The following is a 21,260-nucleotide window of genomic DNA, read 5'->3' as shown; positions in this document are numbered from 1 at the left end:
TTTTTGTTTCTATACTTCCACTGCAGCTGAACAGGAAAACGCTGTCCGCCGAGACACAAAGGGGGAATTGTGGAAGATATCCACTTCATGTGACTAACTGCGGCTGAAACCTCACGTTATCTTCAGATAAACTTTTAAATGCATTTCTGCTCAAAACAAGGACTGTGGATTTTGTCCCCCCCCCCCCCATCACTTACATTGTGAGCGCATTTGAAGGGGATCTTCTAACCGGTCAGTATGAATAGAAGCAATGATTACAGCGAGCAAAACCTGTTTCAATGTTCATACGGGACCATTATTTTAAGAATGGCTTGAAAATCATGAACCTAAGGGCCTCGAAGGTTTGGTTTGTTTCATCCAAGTTACAAAAGACTTAATTGTATTTTCTAACTTATATAGAGCGACTGCCATTACGTCAATACACTGCAGGTGAAAGGAGTTGTTTGTGGTTCTCATAGAGCTGAAGCTACATTTGATAAATTCAACAATCGCTTTCCAGAATCAGTGTCCTTGTTGCTGAATAATTTGCCAGATGGGCCACTTCTTGGGTAGAAAATAGATCCAATGAAAAGTGCCCACAGTTATTTTAGATATTCTTAAGAATAAGGATCCTTAAAACTGTGACAAAGATAAGCTGGACTCACAGTGCAGTTAAAGTTACAAGATGTGTTTCAGTTCTCTGATGGTCACAATTTGTCTACCAAAGAGAATATCGACCTGGTAGATTTATCGGACTGGTGCCAGCAAGGTGTGTCAATTATCCAGAGTAACAAGAAACTTTCTCTGGAAAAACGGTAACCTTTTTCCACTGTTGCACCAAAAATGAAATTCAATCTGCCGCCACTGTGTGGGAGTGGTGGCAGAAATTTCAAAACAAAAACCATCCACATAAATAAATAAGGGTCAAAGTGAGAAAACATTTTTTTGTCACAAAAAAAAGGTCACGGCTCCCTGATCTATCCAGCGTGACAACTTTGATCAAGGAAATGAAAAAAAACCTTGTGACGTGAACAGTATCATTCCTCTCTGGCACTGAAGAATCCCACAACCGTCAAGCGGCAGGTCCAGACATGAACCCTGCGTCAGTGTGCTGTTTTCAAAAAGAACATAGCAGAGAAATAGCTCAATGATAACTGGAAAAAAAATAAACAAGTATTTGTTGTAGAAGTAAGCACTCACGTAGACAACAATATCTGGCCGGCTAATATTTATGGAGAAAACTGCACAAAAAAAAACAACAGACAGACTGAAGGAAAGGGATGATTACATTATATGCAGTTTCACAATAGGTTACACATGTTATAACGAGGGAAGGAAGAGGTCCATGAAGGTGTATTAAGCTCTTGACAGACTTCATCCATCCACACAGTGAAATGGTGGTTCCACCAGCACTTTAGGTACAAGGAAACTGATGTGTTCACGATGATGAATATGCGTCGTTAACTTCTCCATTTCCATGTTCATCCTTTCTTGGATTTGAAATGCAAAAAAATGTCTGTGTATATATATATATATATACACACACACAAAAAAAAAATAATAAGGAAACGTCCAGAAACGATGTTGCCAACTCAAAAAGTTTCACTGTGACATCACAGCAAAGTAGTGGTAATACATTATTTAAAAGCTACACAATTTATTAGATACAGTAGTTATAATACACAATAAAAATGTTAGCACTATACATAATGTATATAGTTGGAGCAGTCCATCACTACACATGCACATTTTCTAAAAACAGTAAAATATGGAGACATCTGCAGAGAAAAATGATAAAAGTGTCAAAAAGGACAGGCAGATATAATGTAGATCCAGTGTAGGTAGGAATAATAGCAACAGTTTTATCGGACTCCGAAGAGCAACAAAACATTCAACCTCCAAGGTTTTGTCATTCAAGGACAGAAAGAAGAAATCTTTGGTTGGTGGTTTTTGAATTTTCAGATCTCTTAAGCAGTCTTTGCTCGCTCCTCGGTTAAGTCACAGCACGAATTCAAACACAACAGAGAATCAAGAAAAAAAAAAAAAGATAAAAAATTCATTGCACACTGTCAGACATACCAACACACTACACATGTTTTGCATATTTTACACACACCCAAACTAAAAAGCCACATAGACCGCAGAGCTTCTGTTCCAAGGGGAGTTTTCATAGCTGTAAAATAGTCTGAGGGGAGCAGGTCTAGTCTGGATCTTGGTGTCCTGGTAGTGGTTACTGCGTTGTGGGTTGTTTTTTTTGTTTTTTTTTGTTTCTTTATAAGTCACACATCCTTTGGTAACAGAGCCGTTGTTTAGAGAATATTGTGTGCTGTAATGTGCTCATACAGGTCCAGAGTAGTTGTAGTGGTTCCCGTGCTGCGAGTCCGGAGGCTGCGGGCTGGGTTTGCGCTCAAGGTGTTCGCTCTCCGCTGTGTCCGGTTGCGTGCAGAGCGGAGGGCGCTGCTTGAAGAAGTCTGACACGTATCTGACCTGAAAGAACAGAAGAAGAGGGAGCGTCAAATCTGAGCGTTCAAAGTGACGACTAATACTATGTAATGAAAGCAGGAGACGTAGAGAGAGAGAGGAGAGCAAGGGAGACCTGCTGGATTCAAATCGGGGACATTGTGACTACACCGGGCTACAGAGACGACCCTGAAAGTTAATCATTTTTAATTGTTGTGGACACTTTCATGTGTTGATTCAACTCTGGTAATGTTTGAGGCTTTATTTTGCAGTCTTTGCGTATTCATAATAAGGTGCTTTAATACAACAAAATCACAAAAACTGCCTAAAACCACAGAATGAAGTCAAACACACAAATAACTAGAGTTGTAATCTGGAAAAAAAAAAACTTAAAATATATATATTTTAAGTGAGGTAACATTTCTTAGATGGATACTATATTGCAGTTCAGTACATCCTAGAAGTACTTCTGTTTTTAAATAAACTTATCATCAGGGACAGGCTGACAAGGCCAGTCCAGTTTAAAGCCTCCAGCCTTTTCTATCAGAATTTGTATCATAAAATCAAATTAAGTTCCTGGGGGGAAAAAAATCATTGGCAGCCGTCTGTATCCCACAATCTACTGCACGCCAGGTGATATTTAATAAGTGTTCAGGCATTCTTTCTCAAACCATAAAGTCAGGAAGTATCATGTGACTAATGAAATCAGGCATAAACTCTACTGTTTGTTCTTGTTTGTAGCCTGGACATATGAATGAATAACGAGGTGACTGATGGACGTTAATGGAAATATTTACAATGAACTTCAACACTGTTTGTAAGTTGTCAATCATATGTTTATTTACTCGTTTATGGTGTCATACACATATGAGTGCTCAGCCCGCATGCACTTACGAGACACCAAAGTGGTGAAACATTTGTCCAACATAGACAAGACAAAAAAAGCTTCTTACGTTACATTGCAAACTAAACACTTTGTCTTCCGTATCAAGCTCTACAGATAAAATCAGCCAAACAAAAGGTTTTCCTGAAACACAGCTCAAGTCTCCTATAATCATTAATCCAGGAAAACTCAAACATTTTACTAAATAGTTTAGCCCTTAAATCATCATGTAACGAGCAATAAAACATGCTTAACTCAGTGGCAAATCATGTACTTAGGAATTCCTACGGATATGAGCTACTTTGTTGGCTGTTCAAGGACAACTTCCTGCTGGTAAACTTGATTATGGATTTTACAAGTTAGCAAAGATTGTCTAAATGCACAATAAGTTTTGGTCTTTGTTGGGCTACACTGTTTCACTTGAAAGGGAGAAGGAGCAATGTCATATTAGACTTCAGCTTCTCCGAGGGAAGGGAGGTAATGTGGGATGAATCACGTAAACATCCTGCATACACAGTAGGAGCTTTATAACAGACGAACCTTTAGCCCATCTTGATTGTACAATACACTGTTATACTCACAGTGAGCACAGCGATGAGGGCTCCCTGCAGCAGTCCCACCAGCACATCGCTCCAGTGGTGTTTGTAGTCAGACACGCGTGTGTATCCCACGTACAGAGAAAACGCCACCAGGAAGAACTGGATGGTGGGTCGAACCAGCCGCGTCCACTTCCCTTGCATTCGGGCCTGGACATACAGCTGTACACACACATTTAAAAAAAAAAAAAATTTAATTCAACTGGTTGCATACAGTATATGGATAAGTCAGGAGAGGAGTCAGCAAAGAAACACTTTTAAGGAGTTTAGGAGTTTCATGTAAACAGGTTTGAAGTTTATATTTCAAACATAATTTAGGTTTTTAATGAGCCTCTGCTTTAACATCTAATCATATTTATTTCTACAAAAATAGATTTCTGTACTAGTTTGTACAGAAACATGGACACTATAAGGTTTGTTTTTTTACAGTTAACCATCTGAAACCCTGACCCTTTCCTTAGCCAATAACTGTATAAATTATAAGTATAATTTACCCTAAAATAAATTATACTAATTGCCGTGAGAATATGTAGTTGTTTTCATGCAACTATGTTACTGGCTTCTGACGGACAGATTCCTGTACAGCGGCGCTGCATGGAGCTGTTAATGTGACAAATGCTTTAGCAGCTCAAAGAGACTTTCAACATCTCACTTCTTAACACTGACAAAAAGATGAACCATTGCATCTGTCATCTTTCCGGCTATTGTGCAGTGTGTAGTATTACAACAATGATGTTTTTTAAACTTCAGCTGTGCGTCTTTGTCGACCACCTCCTCCTGTTATGAGTCACTTGTGTGTGTTATCGGTAAACAGACATTTCACAGATGCAGAGTCACACGCAAACGGAGGCACACTCACCGACAGAAAAAGCATGCAGTACATCCCAAAGGATGAGTGGCCGGAGTAGAACGACAACCTGAGGAACAAAACAGAAGCAGAGGAAAAATGACTGTGTTTACTCACTTCTTTTTTTTTTTTAAAGAGAATTTCAACCAAAGACGCAATGATGTGAGAAAGAAGGATTCATTTGTTGTCAGTTTACTACAGTGAGATGCATATTATACCTTTTACTGAAGTACATATTTATGACAAAACAAGACAATACTACACTATAACATAATTAATTCCGGTTGAATATCTAATTCAATGTTACGTAAACATTACAGTTGTCATTGTTGCATGTTTCAGTGTACATTTGTATTATTAGAGACAGTGAGAGAGAGGCGGAGCACTGAGTTACCGCACCTGGATTCAGTCACGTTGCGCATGTTGCCTGTACAGTTGATCTGCAGCATGTATCCGTTACAGACGACTGGAGCGCACACGGATAAGAAGTTTGGGCGGGGACGACCTATGGTGAACTTGGCCAGGTCGGTCAGCGACTGGCTGACGGCTCCTCCAAACAGGAAGGTGCCCACCACCTTGTAGAGAGCTGACAGGTACTGGTTGAACTGGGAGTTGGAGTGCAGACGTTTGGTGTGCACCAGGTAGGCCTCTCCTGTAGTGATCTGTGGAGTGAACAGGAAAAGAAGAGCAAATATCGCTGTTAACGATCTGCAGTGAAACATTTAAACAGAAAGATATCTTCTTGGTCAGTTTTACTCACAATGACTATGGAGCAGATGATGGTGACGGCAGCCATGGCTCCGTGGGAGATGGTGTCTCTCCTGTAGGGATAACTGATGCTCTTGTCATCACAGTAGATTCCTCGCTGGTACGGGCTGAACATCAGCGTCAGGATGGCTGAGGGCAGAGCCGCTGGAGGGCGAGAGACGACAATAATAAGATACATGTGCCAGTTTTTTTTCCATCCAAGTAGGTGCGGCAAGTGATAAAAAAAAAATTGAAAATGTTTTAACGTGCCCTATCTTGTGGTGTTAATGATCTCCAAGACTAATCGCTTTTTCCACCAAATCTCATTGGACTTTGTGAAATTTTTGAGATGGCCTGACTAAAAGATCACAAACAATATCCTGCAGGTAATTATGAGATAATATTTAAAAAAAGAAACTTCTTTTAAGCACTATGGCCTACACTGAAAACACAAACGTAACAAAAGAGAAACTGATGCAGAAAAGATATAAATCAACAATAGTACTCAAGAAATTAGAGGTGACTGTAAGATGGTGTAGATAGTGACATTACTAGAGTGTTTTTCTGTTGTTTTTTTTGTACATATAAAAATATATTCACATATTATAAAAAGCATTTTTTAGAAAGATTATTTGAAGCAGAAGACCTTAGTAGAGCTACTTGTAACTGCTAAGTGAATGCTGGCATTAAAACAGCCATATTGTAGTCTTTGCAGTACACAAACTGTATTTTAAGAGCTAGAAGTCCATCCTGAGAGCAGCTTAGACCCTTCAGCTTTGTGTTGACAAGTGAACCACAACACAATGAAGCGCAGCTCAGGAAACAGCTAAGAACACACTGACGTACTAATCCTTTGGCTGCGGGCAGAAGTTCCAGCTCTGCCGAGTAAATGAATTTGTCATCAGCAGGAGTTCAGTGGCAACAGCTTCACCTCTGCAGGTCGCATTAACTCTCAACAGAGGAACTGCCTGTCGCCATGGATACACACTGTGCAGAACAGCCCTGACCTTTCACATCGGGGCACCGTTTACACAGTCGAGGGCCTGGGATCTGAAGACTGGACACACACTCACATACCTAAAGAGACATGTGCAGCCCCGAATGCAAACATACGCTCACCCCTGACAGATAAAAACTGGTCTATAACCTACAGATGTTTAAAAATACATGTATTCATCTTTGTGTGTACGACAGACAGAGAAATTTGGTTTGACAGTTTCTCTATGAGTACAAACAAAAGACTTTGAGTGGCACAGAAGCAGCGAAAGGACATAAACCTGTCTCTTAAATCTGAGCAGGACAATAGTCCAATCTACAGGGATGCGTGATGTCAGGAACTTTCTGCACTACAGCCCTTAAATAGTTTTCCTGTTTTCAAGAACTTCTTGCTGGACTGCTGAAGCTAATAAGAGAGAGGAATGGATGGAGTTTGTTGTCTTAAGCCCGAGCTGTATATTTATTGGGTAATGTCGTAGAGTGGCTCTCCACTAACAGATTGCTTCCTTCCTCCAGAGTATGTGACTCCGCCAGGCAGGACTAGATGAACTCACATGAAGACACATAAATACACAAAAGGAAAACATGTTCCAGATATATAATTTTGGGGATGTAATGTCAACATGATGTCATGCACACATATGTGGATGTCTCCTGGTCAAGAGTGTGAATTAAGTCTGAGATCATACACACTGTGGCAGCATGACAGGTGTGAACCTTTACAGCTAAAGTTTCCTCTCTTCTGCGTCATTCTACATGCAACAACATAGCACACTGTAAGCATGAGAAAGTGTGAATAAACGTAGCTTTTATGAATGCAGGAGGAAGTTTAAATATGAAACTATGGAAGGATAAAACTGGTAGATGCTGCATGAAAATAAATGCATGTTCTATATGCATGTTTTAAACACTTCACTGAAGGCATCTTATACTTTGTGAAATACTGAAACCCACACGTTACTCCAAAACTCAGCCTTAGTGTCTTCAGCAACTTTGGGATTTCAAAATGAATTCAAAACAAAGCTCTGTGAGTTTATACAATGTCTGCTGACACAACGTGAGCTTGTAAAGGTGTACTGTGGGACCAGCAGAATTTAAACAATTCAAGAGCTGCCAAACAAAACATGCAACTTATTTCAACCCATCTAACCCTCAGGCAGTATTAAAGGGCAGAATCCTCCACACTATATGGGGTAAGAAGTTATTAAGCCTAGTCGTAGACTGGAGACACATTGAAAAATGTCCTTAAAGAAGACATAACATGCACATTTCCAGGTCTATACTTATATTCAGGGGCTCTACTGGAATATTTTTGCATGAATTATAGTTTAAAAAACTGCTTATTTAACTTACACTGACCCTTTATGCAGCCCCTCAGTTCAGCCTCCGTCTGAAACAGGCTGTTTTAGTTCCTGTCTCTTTAAGGCCCCCATTCCCAATGAGCCCACTCTGTTCTGATTGGTCAGTTCCCGGAAGCTGACTTCCATCAGCTCTGGAGGCTACGTGAACAAACAGTAGTAATCTGATTTTGCTTCTTGTTCTCACTCTTTACTCGAAATATAAATTCAAATACATCCGCACATGTTCGAGCCCGATTCCGATCTGAAATATGTGAGTGGACAACATGAAAATCCTTAGCAACAAACAGAACGGATGGCCATTTGTGGGCATGCGCCAACAACCAGACGTCATCATGAGGAGGAAGTAGAGGTAACATTGCAAATGAAGCATTCAGAGTAGGCTGAGTCTGGGCTTTCGGCTTTCAGGGAGCATTTTTACATACATTCACCTCAAGTTTTGGAACTTTGACTATGTTGAACATAGATATCCAACATTATATCAATATAAAAAACAAAAAACAAAAAGCCTGTTATGTTCCCGTTAAGGAGTTTAAAGGTGCAAAGCATCTAAAAGGGGAAACAAAGATTGTATACCTTTGGAGAAGCAAGACATGCAACATATTTCAACCAATCTAACTCTCAGGCAGTGTTAAAAAGGTCAGAATCCTCTGCATTTTATGGGCCATGAAGTGATTAAGCCTAGTCGTAGACCTGACACAAAACAACAGAGACATGATGAAAAATATTCTTAAAGATACCCTGTGGAGTTTATGACCACTAGTAGCGCTATGAAGCAATGTTTTGATGGGCGGGTCCCCGTTTTCTTTGTACCTCAAGCATGTGTGCACGTGCAGCATGATATACATTCCTGCCTCCAGGTTTAAGATATTCCACAGATCAACTGGTCAGTGACGATAATGTGACAAAAACTGCAGCAACAAGTTAGGAAAGGCAGGGAAGAATAAGACTGCAAGCTAGCAAACACGGATGTAAACAATACAGGTCGCAAGATTTTAAAAACAGATCAGCTTTGCTAATTTTTTACGAGGAAGAATATGAACTCAACATGTTTGTTAAGCGTCTCACACACACACACACACACAATAAATTTTGGTGAGAAAGGAGGACTTTTTTTATTGTTAAAAAAAAACAAAAAAAAACGTCATAGGGTACCTTTAATCTCATAATAATGCAAACTAGACAGTGCTGGAGACTACCGAAGGAAAAAGTCAATACAGAATAGAGGTTATGTGCATATTTACAAAGCAACAGTTGATTTTGTCTATGAAGCATGAACTGTACAAGGAAACACATCTGAAAATATTAACGATTAATATAACTAATTCAAAAACCTTACAATAGACAGTCACTTTGGGGCCATAGTTACATTTTACAGTTGTGTTTTTTTTTTTTTTCATTGACTGTCTCTTTAAGCACGTATCAGTCTGCCACACCCACTAGTTTATGTCACTACAGAACACAAGACGCATGCAGTACTTTGCCTCTTGTAACAGTAAGGAAGACAATCTACAATACCTAATGTGATATTTGTTCCTTTTTTCTGCTCAAATGCCACCAATTATCTTTAATGACAAGCAGTTACCTCATTTAAGATAATTTATTTTCCTGAAAAGGAAGCCTCCCTTTTTACTCTTCACATCTCAGAGTTCATTATTGCAGCAGGTCGAGCGTGCTCTTAGCTCCTCTTTGAACTGAGGCCCAACCATTGTTTACTCTGCAGGGTGCAAGGATAACATTTAGATAAGAGACTGCTTGTTTGACAGAAGTCTCTGGTGGCTACACACTGCCAGGGTGGAGATGTGAGTGGACAGAGTTGGGCAATGGCCTTTCAAACACACACACAATAACCACTGCTAAGCTTATTTAACAACAGAATCAGTGAGGAAGTCGATTCCCCTTCGTATCAAACATGCTCCAGCAGTCTCTGGGAGGCCAGCCCATCGAGAGCTCCTATTATCTGAGTTGGACGGGCTGTTTTTATCTGCTCTATTATTCCAGAAGGCCTGGTATGTTTTTATAGGCCCGTGCTGGTGGGGTGGTCTCCACTACCAGAGGCCTGGTTGAGCTTGGGGGAAAGGGAGAGGAGTCCGTAACTCTCCCTGAATTTACCCCAAAACTTCCAGAGCTCATTGAAACTCTTAATCAGATCATTCATGTGGCAGAACTAGCAGGAAAATGTAATATAATTATTTCTCATGAAGCAAATTTTCTTTCTTGTTTAGTTTTATATATTGTGATAGAGAATTTTACTTCCTTCTCTCTCTAAATGTCACTTTATTAAAATGTTCTCGATAACTGTTTCTTTCTACATACTGATTATTACTACTTTTTAAATGTATTAATTCGATGTATAGCTATGTTATGTTATGTATGTCATCTTATTCTTTGGCAACATGTTTCCAGATCAAACAAATTTTAAATCAAAAGAAAACGGCGATAAGTACAACAGAGCTTGCCATTATTGGAGACGTACCTTATTAAAAAATCTTTTTATTAAGTTTTCAATATACAGTCTGTCATAAGAAAAGAGTAAATATGGAAACATATACAGTAGATAAATAAATAAGAAAAGTAAGTAAGAATAACTAATAAATAAGTAGGAGGAAATGTAACTGAGTTTAGAAGGAAGTACATTTAGTGAATTACTGTAATAGTAATACTGAGATTGTAAAAGGAATAGTAGTAGGAATTACTGGAATAGTTCACCATTTTGGAAAATTTTCTTCCTTTTCTGAGAATTAAAGGAGAAGATTGTTATCACCTTAATGAGCTGGAGCCAGGAAGCGATTAGCTTAGCTTTGCAATGAAGACTGGAAACAGCTAGCATGGCTCTGTCCACGGTGCCAACCAGCACCTCTAAAACTCACAGATGAACATCTTGTTTGTTTGACTAAACTGAAACATAAAACTGACAATTTGTGGTTTCAGGGGGAGGAAGTTGCTGTAAAATGATTGATTTCTTGGCCAAACAACAGCCAGGCAACCAGTGGAGATCCTGCACCTAAGCGCTAGCCAGATAACTGCTAACCTGTTGTTCGTGTGGTTTCTTCTGTTTCCCAAACATGAGATTTTCTAAAAATGTAAAGTTTTTATGCCTGCAAAATGTTTTAGAGAATATTTTCAGCCTGTACAACACTTACTGACTTTCCTTCTGTTCTTTCCTTCCTCCTTGCAGTCATCAGATCCTTCCTTTCATTCTTTACCTGATCTGGAATTTCCCATAATTTACTTGAAAGAAAAGCTAAAATCTAACCTAACCGTAGTCTAGTGTACTTTGACCTCATGAGCACATTTTAGTCCTAATACCTGTTGCAGGATATTTGTGTGTACTGCAGTAAATAAGTGTCCACTATTTCATCCTACTCTGACATCTTACATGAAGCTGTTGAGTTTTTGTTTGATTTATACTTTCTCCGTGAACTTTTACAGCTGCAAACAATGAAGAAATTGGCTCCAAACTCATCTAAAAAGAGACAAGCAAGACACGCACACACACACAAAAAAAAGTTTCTGCTGACTTTTTGTCTTCAGTAACAAAACGTCCACGGGAGAGATTTGAAAAGAAAAAAAAAAAAAAAAGGAAGAAGAGAAAGTATTGTTTTACGCTTTCACAATCTCTCCTGGCAAGAACGCACCCCCGATTCCACTTTGAGAAAATAAACATGATGGAATTTGGGATCAGACACAAGTACAACTTCCCCTTGACCTCTGACCCAGCGGGAAGTGGGAAGTGTTCCTGTTATTCAGCCCTTAAGATGAGTGGCTGAGGCCAACAGTGGGCCTCGGCCACTCATCTTGAGGGCTGAATAATTGAGACATTTACAGGGAACAGAACCAGTAACAGGTAACGGTGTTGGATGCAAACATTTGCTTGAGGTCTGCTGAATCTCAACAGACGACTGTGAGTGCTGTGCTGGGCGACCTCACGGTCTGTTAGCTCACAAGGATTTGCAACCGGCGTTCCACGTCACACTGGGGTGTTGCAGCAGCGGCTCAGCGCTCAGAAAACCAATATTTAACTTGTTTAAAAGACCCTTCTTTTGTGTATTTTGCCAACTTCTTTGCTCTGTCTTTCCCAGAAATTGCCTGGCAAACATTGTGTGTAGTGCTTTGGATTTTAATGATGAAGTTTCTGGGGTTTTGAGTTGGTTTTTTTTGTCTGTAATAGTGGCTATCATTGTTCATCAATTTTTTGGAAGGGTTAATCTCCTACTGAGTCCAGGCAAACTGTTGGTGGAAAGAAAGTGCTTTGCTTCCTGTTAGGCCGGGGATTTTTCCTGGGAAAGTCCTAAACGACACTGGGTGATAAAAAAGCTTTTTCTTGGTATATCCGCTGTATTTAAGTACAAAAACACTTGTTGTATGAGAAAGCTGAGCATCACTACTTTAAACAACAACAACACTGCAGACTTTTTGTGTTGGATTGTGCCCTGTTATGACTGCATGTTTGTATTTTATTGAAGCTCTGTTATTGTTCAGATTATTGTGAATCCACAAAAGGATAGAAAGAAAGAAAGGATAGAAAGAAAGAAAAAGAAAGATAGAAAGGAAGACAGAAAGAAACAGAAAGAAAGAAAGGAAGACAGAAAGAAACAGAAAGAAAGAACAAAAGATTGAAAGAAAGGATGGATAGAAAGTGATTGAAAGAAAGAACAAAAGATTGAAAGAAAGGATAGATAGAAAGAAAGTCAGAAAGAGAAAAAGACAGAAAAAAGATAGAAAGAAAGCCCACAGCCCTACCTTACTCAAGACAAATTTTCAATGAGTTATCAGTTCATGAATTGATGAGGATATGAAACTGATGAAGAACATGGTTGGTCCTCTTGCAGATGAGCAATGAGGGGGAATCAAATTTGTCAAAAAATTCTTGAGCTTATCCTTTAGAGCAAATCTAATACTCTCTAAATTGAGGTCACCCAATGAATCACTCAGCTAACATACTGAAGGTTGTTCTGGTGTTCACCACTGTGTTTTACTACAACACTGGTGAACCCCAGAACCACCGTGTGTAGTAAAGCTTTCAATCTGACCTTATTTCGCTTCCCGTTCGTTTTCTGTGAGGAACAGGAAACATCAGCTTCTGGTCACGAACGAACCAGCCTCTTTCACTTCATGAGTTCAGTCTCATTTAACTTTCAGAGACAAAATCCTGAGGCTCTCTGATTTTCAGTCAGCTTACGAGGAAATAAAGATGTGCACAAAAAGTACCTATGGCATAATTACATTTATCACAATGCACTGAAACCTCAGTCAGAACACTTGAAGTTTACTTTTTCCACTAGCAGAACCTGTGCAACCTTAAAGGATGGGTTGACATTTTTTTCAAGTCCGTCTTAAAACAACAGTCAGGTGCTCAAATGAATGTTGAAATAGGTTTTTCCTGAGTAGAAGGCAACACGCACACACCACTTGCTTAGTCTCTCCTGTGGTGCAGGGAATCGAAACCCCCAAAGATCCAGTTCCAAAGAAAAAGAGTCAATTCTCGCATACACTTATCACCTCAGCATTCATATATTTCAACAAAGTGTTCACATTTCCTTCACAACTGTAGGTTTTTCTTACCATAATCATTCCTCCTGTTCATGCTGACCATTAGAACATCCTTTCATAATGCACTGACAATGTAAGTGATGGGGCCTCCCTCTGTGAAACAATGGATTTAGAAGTTTATCTGAAGCTAATATGAAGCTTCAGTTGTCCAAATGAGTCAAATCTTTCAACGTTACAGTCTTTTTAGTGCCAAAGTCCCTCTTTTTGTTACTCTTCTTCCACCGCAGCTCAACAGGGAAACACAAAGGGGGAATTTGATGCTAAAAAGGACTGTAAATGTGGCAGATATCCACTTGATATGACTAACTCAGACTGCTGAAGCCACATATAATCTTCTGTAAACTTTGCATTTTTGCACAAAATGACTGTTTGGATACACTGTGGATTTTGGCCCCCATCACTTACTTTTAAAGCGCATCTGAAGGGGATCTTTTAACAGCCAGTACGAAGAAGGAAAAACCCCTTTCAATGTTCATTTGGGCACCTGACTGATGTTTTAAGACACGCTTGAGAAATTGTGAACCCGTCCTTCTGTATGAATACATCTTTTATCTTTCATTGTTGTAAGTTTTCTGTCTCTCATGAAAAACTGCACTTGAATGAAAACTGAAAGAATGAGAAATCTGGCACATGTATCCCTTCATTGTATCTAACAATTTCCAACCATTTTCTATTATGAAAATTGCATTTAGAAGAAATTGCATTTGTGCAGCTTTGGTGGAGGCATTTGCTCTCTATGATTTGTATTATTTGAACCATCAACAATTAGATTTTCTGAACAATCAATCCTGCAGACCTTGGAGGCTCATATCTCACGGGAGTGTGAGCGAGGTAATGCTGAAACTGACAGTGACCTTTAACCAAAGTCAAAGAAAACAGAAATAATTCTCCTCTCTCACATTCTCGCATTAAAACCACCACAGTACTGAGAGGCCTTCTGAAACCACCAAAGAGCGTGTATTTAACTACACACACGCACACACAGAGTCTATGTACAGTAACATTTCTTATAATACTGTGTTTTACAAGCCCAAACTGCACACACAGACACACACACACTTTCTCTTTAACATCTCTCTTTCATTTTCACACAGGAATGTCAGAGAGCAAAAGTCAATACTACCCACTTTACTCTGACACATATTTGGCAGAAGCAGATACTGTGTGTTTCATGTGTATGTGTGTGTGTGTGTGTGTGTGTGTCTCAATAAAACAGATGGAGGAGCGTCTTAAACACGTCACTAATTGTTAAAACGGCACATAAATAACATTTTCCAGAGACAAACAACAACAACAACAGCTGTTTCTAGTCACTCGCTGTGTCGCCTCTGCAGCAAAACTCTTCGAATTCTTCAGTAAAATCATAAGTTTGCATGAGTGTTGCTCACAAACACTTTCATTTCCTTAGTGCTGATTCTCACCTAAAACAATTAATTTAATGTTAAGTCTTCTATAATAAACTGAATACTTTAAGATATTAGACAGTGAAGACGTCACTTTGGGCTCTAGGAACTTGTGACAAGCTGTTTTTGGTATTTATTGACGTCTTTAGACCAAATGATTACTTGATTAACCAAGAAAATGACTGATAATGATGATAATCGTCAGTTGCAGCCTGATATACATCTATATGCTCAAATACATGCAACTTAATTTACAAATGCAACACTTTTTTTCTTTCCAACTGGGAAAACTGTATCTTTAGTGTTCTCCTCATGGCCTACCAGTAGGTTTACATAAAAATTCACTGGAATTTGAAACATCTCTCATCCTTCCGTTTCATAAACCATTTTCTTCCTCTTTCGTTTACACTGGTTTACATTAACAGACGTATTTTAACTGTCTCTGTTTTACAAAGAAATACATCATGGTTTCTTCATTGCTTCCTTCTCTGGTCATGAAATTTAAAAAAATGGGAGGTAAAAATTTTAATTATGTGAACCCCCCCCACAAGTTATTAGTGCTAAAATTGATAATGTTAAAAGGCTTGAAGGTTAAAAGTGGGTCCATGTTTTGCATTACAGACTTTCTTATTGATTAAATACTGATGTGATATTGCAGCCTATACTCTCAGAGTGTCAATATAAGTATGTGAAAGTGAGTCGAACACGTTCACTAAACAGTTACTGAACTGAATTTTCAGAATGACTGGTAGTTGCTTTTAGGTTTTAGGGGGTTGCTGACCTGCAAGAGTTTGGCTCTTGACACCAAACTTAGGGACAAAATGATTTGCGGTCACAGACCAGATAATGAAGCGACAGTTTAAAGACATCGACTTCTCTCACCTCTGACACGGCGACTCAAATTTATCTCAATCTGCTGCTTTGTGTGAGAACTATTCGCATCATTATCAAACCCTCTTTTGACCCTGGCACAGACCAAAGTACTTGCATAAACACAAAAAAGGAATAACTAGAGTCATAAAAAGTAAATAAACAGCGATGGTGTAACTACGATACCAGCAAGCTCTGTAACAGCTGGGCTCGTTCTTGTTGACAGAAAGACTACAGCTCTTCATTGTCTCAAAATGTACAAACACCATTAAAAATGGGACAAACAGCATTTAAACAGCATTACAGCCGAGAGCAATGAGTTCAAACAGCTTCTTCAGATGGATTTGCTCGGCTTTACGTGGTAAACAACTGAAAACAGGTTTCTAAACAAGAGGGTGATGGTCAAACAGGACAAATCACATGACAAGACCAGATTCACAACATATTTTATTCACTTTAACTGTTGTTGCTTTGTGTGTCCACTCCATGGATGACAAAGAAAAGGAAAAAGATGGAAAGTAAAGTGAAACAAAAAGAGATATAAATAACAAAGCAGTTACATAAAAACAGAGCAATCTGTTCTCATAAATGATAATTTTAACATTCCCGATAATTTGACTGATGCAAAATGAAACTGTAGCATGTATTTGAACTCAGAGTGTAACATCCCTCTGCTGAGGAGACATCTGTGTGTGTGTATGTGTGTGTTGCAAGTTGGGTTAACATCTACTAATCTGCTATCTGCAGTGGTAACAAATAATGGCAGGATGGACGTTTGACTGCAGAGGGGAAGAGGGAGAAATAAAACACTGAGCAGATTCAGAGATCAGTTACAATCTGGACATTCAGCACATTCCAGCCATATCACTCACTCACTCTCTCACACACACACACACACACACACACACACACACACACACACACACATACGGTTTCCAGAAAACTTTTCTAAATGAGGGGGGATCAAACTGATGATAGTTTACTCTCCACACAGATCAACAGCAGCCCTCACAGGAGACAATACAAGCACAAAGAGGGTGGAAAAATGAAGAAACAATGACATCTTGCTGGATAATAAATCAATATAATATTGATAATATTTCAGTATCATCTAGGATTTTATAATAAAGATGTGTTAAAAGTTTTTTTTCAAAAAGTTTTTTGAAAAAGGGGCACTCGAGCACCAATTTTAGAGAGATTTTGAGAAAATAATTCAGTCGTCAGTCGAGTTATTTCAGATTGAAATTCATAACGGAAAGCCTGCGTTAAAAATGTGGCTGTATAGTTCGAAAGACGAGGACATTTACCAGGGTAGGAGGGTCTACTGAAAGGCACCATCAGTCACATTATGGGAAATGCAGCATCCAGGGGTTTTTTTTTGGGGGCATGATACACTTCTCGGGATTAAAAGTCAGGCTTTACATTTTCTCCCAGACCCCCCAAACTAACTCTACCACCATTACACTACCAACCATCAATATTAGGGAGTAAAAAAATTTGATATAAAATCGATATATCGGCCAATAATCTTATATATACAGAATATATACATAAACACACGTTTTTTGCAATGATCACTCAAATATGGTTATCAAACACATGTGACAAAGATACGTAACGGAGGCATCATGGTGGTAAAATGACATCACACTGCACTGAAACAATAAACTTCACAGGGAATTTAATAATTACAAATAACTATAAATAAAAAAACAGAACAAAAACAACCTCATGTACGTATATATTAAACTTGAATTAAGAAAAAGGATCAAATATACGTAAAATGCTGCCTATATAACTGTAAAAAAATATTGGCGCATACTGGACAACACATACAGTGATACCAATATATCTGTGATAGGCCGATATCGGTCGATAATATCAGCTGACCGATATATCGGTCGGGCTCTGATCTCGATACAAATGACAGTGAATGAATTTGACTTGTTTGGTCGACATGTGTGATGTTAAATCATATCACAAATGATTTCAAAAGTGTCACCTAAAGCAGCGATCGCGAGATAAACAGAGTAGATCATGAGATGATCGCCTGGGTAAAAAGAGACGTTGTGTTTACTTTTTTCAACTTTTCTAAAATCTTTGCTTTTTTTCTTCTTCTTTCTTTTTTTTTAAAAATCATATTTTATTTAGTTTTCTTAAGTAATCACAACAACACAGTGGTTATACAAATCAAAAGATGAAAATAAGACGAATAAATACACAAAAAATAAAGTCGAAACAAATAAACTCACAGAAAAACAAAACTAACTGACTATATATCCTCAACACCTCTAACGAGTTGTCTATTTTAAAGCCATGCAGTCACAGTTGTGACATTAGCTTTGTGAATTTTGGCTGTAGAGTGGTCGAAAATAATCGATAATCAAGCTAAGTTCTTTTACAACTGATTCTATATCAAGACCCTCCTTTAATACAGACTTTTTAGCAACAGTTGAAAGATGCGAAAAAGATTCATCTTTGTAAGTTTGTCAGTCTCATACTTGTTGTGTAGCCGAGTAGAAGTAAAACTGAACATTAAATCTTGTTCTTTCTTGTGAGTTACTGGATAGTTTGACCTCCTCAAACTTAATAAACATTATTCAAATGAAACAACCCAAGCAGAGAAAAATCAAACTTTGACTGTAGCTCTCACAACTGTTAGGCACGCAGCCTATGAAACTGGGTCACAGAGAGATTTTGCTTCATATTAAAGGGGTCACAAGCAAACACAGGTCGGGAACAACTGACCTAGAGCACCAATTGTGATCCTACATATCGTTATATTATAAGACATTTGTTTAAAATATGACAATATTTCAGTTTGTCAGTGCTGATTTTTTTTAGTCTATAAACAGCTTCTCAATTGGATTTAACAGAAATGATATAGATTACTATCATGATACTGCCACAGATTGTATCATTGTCACCCACCTGTAAGTTATAAAAATGAATCAGACCGTAAATGGTTTCATTTTTCAAAAGGCTTCTGACTAACTATACACACAGCATTAAATCATCCGTCACACTTTCTCACTCGATATGGGGAAATCTTCAGTTAACAAATCATGACTCATCACTTGGTAATGATACATCACATCTCTGATTTCACAATAATAAAAAAAGCTGTGATGTTGAACAAGTTCCTTCTACATGAGCAATCGTTTACCGAAGGAAGGATTAAAAAGACGCCTTTAACTCTTCCAGCCCACTGACAACTTGACAGATTTTTTTCTTTTAAATAAGCTGATCAACAAGTCCAAGAAATCCTTAGAGTAAACGGATTTTGTCAGAGCTCCAAAGCTTGGACTCTTTTTTTTTCCCCCCTTCACAAAATGGACACGCAGGGCGTTGACAGTGTGCACCTTGTGAGGTATGCACACACATGAACATACATCTTGAGTGAAGAGGGGGCTGAATAGCAGACTGGTCATTATCATTCCTCCCTGTCAGTCAACAGATGGGTCCACAACTGGATGCACACATACACACACACACAAATTCTGTAACCTTCAGTATTTCTTGCTGACTTCACAGGGACTCCATTGCAGACAAGTTCTAGTTTTAACCTTATATTTCCACCCTAAAAAAAAAAAAAGAAAAAGAAAGAAAAAACACCTCAGAATAATCACAAGACTGCATAAAACAACTTGACAACTTCTCCCTTCTTTCAGCGCCTCAACTAACTACAGCCTCTTCCTATCAGATGTGACACAAACAGCTGGAAGATGTCAAATCTGTTCGACTAATGGCTTTTTGTAGTCCCCGGAGTCCAGGGCAAGTCACAACAAGCTGTTTTGTTCACTGTACAGCATTCACACACACACAGACACACACACAAAAGGGTCTAGATTTTCCAAAACAGGATTTTAAATGTCACACAGAGAAAGATTCATTAACAATGATCTTTGCTCTTCCTCCTAACCCCAACTTTAAAAAAGAAAAAGGCCACAGGGTGCAGGAAGATAAATATGTAACAAAAAAAAAAAAAAAAAGTATGAATGTGTCCACAGAGGGGCGGGAGACAGGTATGGGTGCACACACTCACAGCCATGCTGCACTTAGTGGTCTAACACGCCAACCTGTGGGCAGTGAAAACACTAGGAATTCAAGTTGTGAGCATGTCATCGCAGATCAGCATATCATTACTTTGAAAAGCTAAAAGTGAGATAAGATAGCATCTTAACCCGAATGACTCCGGTGAAGAAATCACTGCAGTGACAGCAAGAGATCAACAACAAAAAAAAGTCCCAGCAGCATTCTTATTCAGTGTTGGGAAAGACTCCGGCTTGTTTGAACAAGATAGGGAACAATGATGACTTGCAATGTTTAATTGCACTACTGAGAATAAAAAAAATCACTGCTAACTTATATGTGCATGTTTTTTTTGACACAGAAGATAGTGCAAGTTCAAGAGTATGAAGTCAAACAGCAGTTCGTAACGTCTTCCAATCTTGCAGAAAGATCCATGAAGCAACAAGTGAAAGTCTATAAATCATGTGTGTTAGATTTGTTGGGCAATCCCAAACGTCACCGTGCAAACTTCAAGAAAGTACTTTTCCAATTTCTTTATTCAGCCACATAAAATCACGAGTTAACGCACAGCAGATGAGCTGCAGAGCCTGAAACCAATCATGTTTTCAGCCATGTTGTCAACGGGAGGAAAAAAAGAATCGTAGTCACTCACCAACAAAGACACAAAGAATATCCACCACGATTAGAATCAGCCTCTTTCCTTGCTCTGGCATGTTTCCTCCGATGCCGCCTCACTTTCATGAATAAATAAATCGCGTTTAAAAAAAAAGCGCAGGACGGAGCTGTAATCTAAGAAACGCTTGGAGTTACAATGGGAAAAGTACTATCAGGATAAGTCGACCTGCTCGTTCTTCCGGCTCCGCTCCTCTGTGTACCTGTCTGTCTCTTTGTGCTGTGGTGTTTCAGGTGAGCTGCAGGGGACGCGTTGCTACGTCTCGGTCTGCCCCTTTTACGCACGGTGTAGGGGGCGCGTCTTCCAATGCGGGCTGACAGGAGGAGACTGAAGGAAAAAATCCTCAACAGCCTTATCTTCCCTGCCTGGATTTGGGTAATCGAGTCCGAGCAGTGAAATAAAAATTTCCGGCTCTATCACATGGTTAACTTTTTGGGGAAAAACATAACTGATAGTCTGGAGGGAATTTTAAGAGTGGAGCTCTCAAAATGTGTGCAAACTAGTATTATCAGACTAAAAAATGATGCAAACTCTCTTGATTTTGGATTAAAGTTTTCCAAAAATGGTAACTCACCCATAATGTATGACTCTGCCTTTTCAGATAGAGCGATATTTTTGTATTTATTTCTACATCATAGAAGCTCATTTTACCAGGCAAAGCAAAAACAGATAAAGTTTGGAATTATACAAGCAAAAACACTGATCGTAACTCAAAATTATGAGATACTTTGTCAAAATTTTGACTTAAAATCCCATAAATTTGATTTTAAACACAAACTGCTTTACCATCTCATAATTCTGACATTCTTAGCATCTCACAATTTTGACATAGAAGTCAAAAATGTTGACATAAAAGTGATACA

The 21,260-nt window shown here is 38.7% G+C and overlaps 1 protein-coding gene across 1 annotated transcript; it reads right to left on the bottom strand.

The window, feature by feature from the left end:
- Positions 1 to 1,192: 1,192 nt before the first annotated feature.
- On the bottom strand, positions 1,193 to 20,723 carry plpp2a (phospholipid phosphatase 2a). The gene is made up of 6 exons (XM_042388140.1): positions 20,377 to 20,723; positions 5,526 to 5,677; positions 5,165 to 5,427; positions 4,778 to 4,835; positions 3,904 to 4,080; positions 1,193 to 2,466 (listed from the first exon to the last, which is right to left on the bottom strand). Exons 1-6 carry the CDS (start codon positions 20,435 to 20,437, stop codon positions 2,317 to 2,319), a joined length of 861 nt encoding a protein of 286 aa, XP_042244074.1. The 5' UTR covers positions 20,438 to 20,723; the 3' UTR covers positions 1,193 to 2,316.
- Between the last annotated feature and the right edge of the window lie 537 nt (positions 20,724 to 21,260).

This window comes from Thunnus maccoyii, chromosome 16 (genome assembly GCF_910596095.1).
Source record: "Thunnus maccoyii chromosome 16, fThuMac1.1, whole genome shotgun sequence".
In the NCBI taxonomy this organism is placed as follows: Eukaryota; Metazoa; Chordata; class Actinopteri; order Scombriformes; family Scombridae; genus Thunnus; species Thunnus maccoyii.
This window is presented reverse-complemented; position numbering and strand designations above follow the sequence as displayed.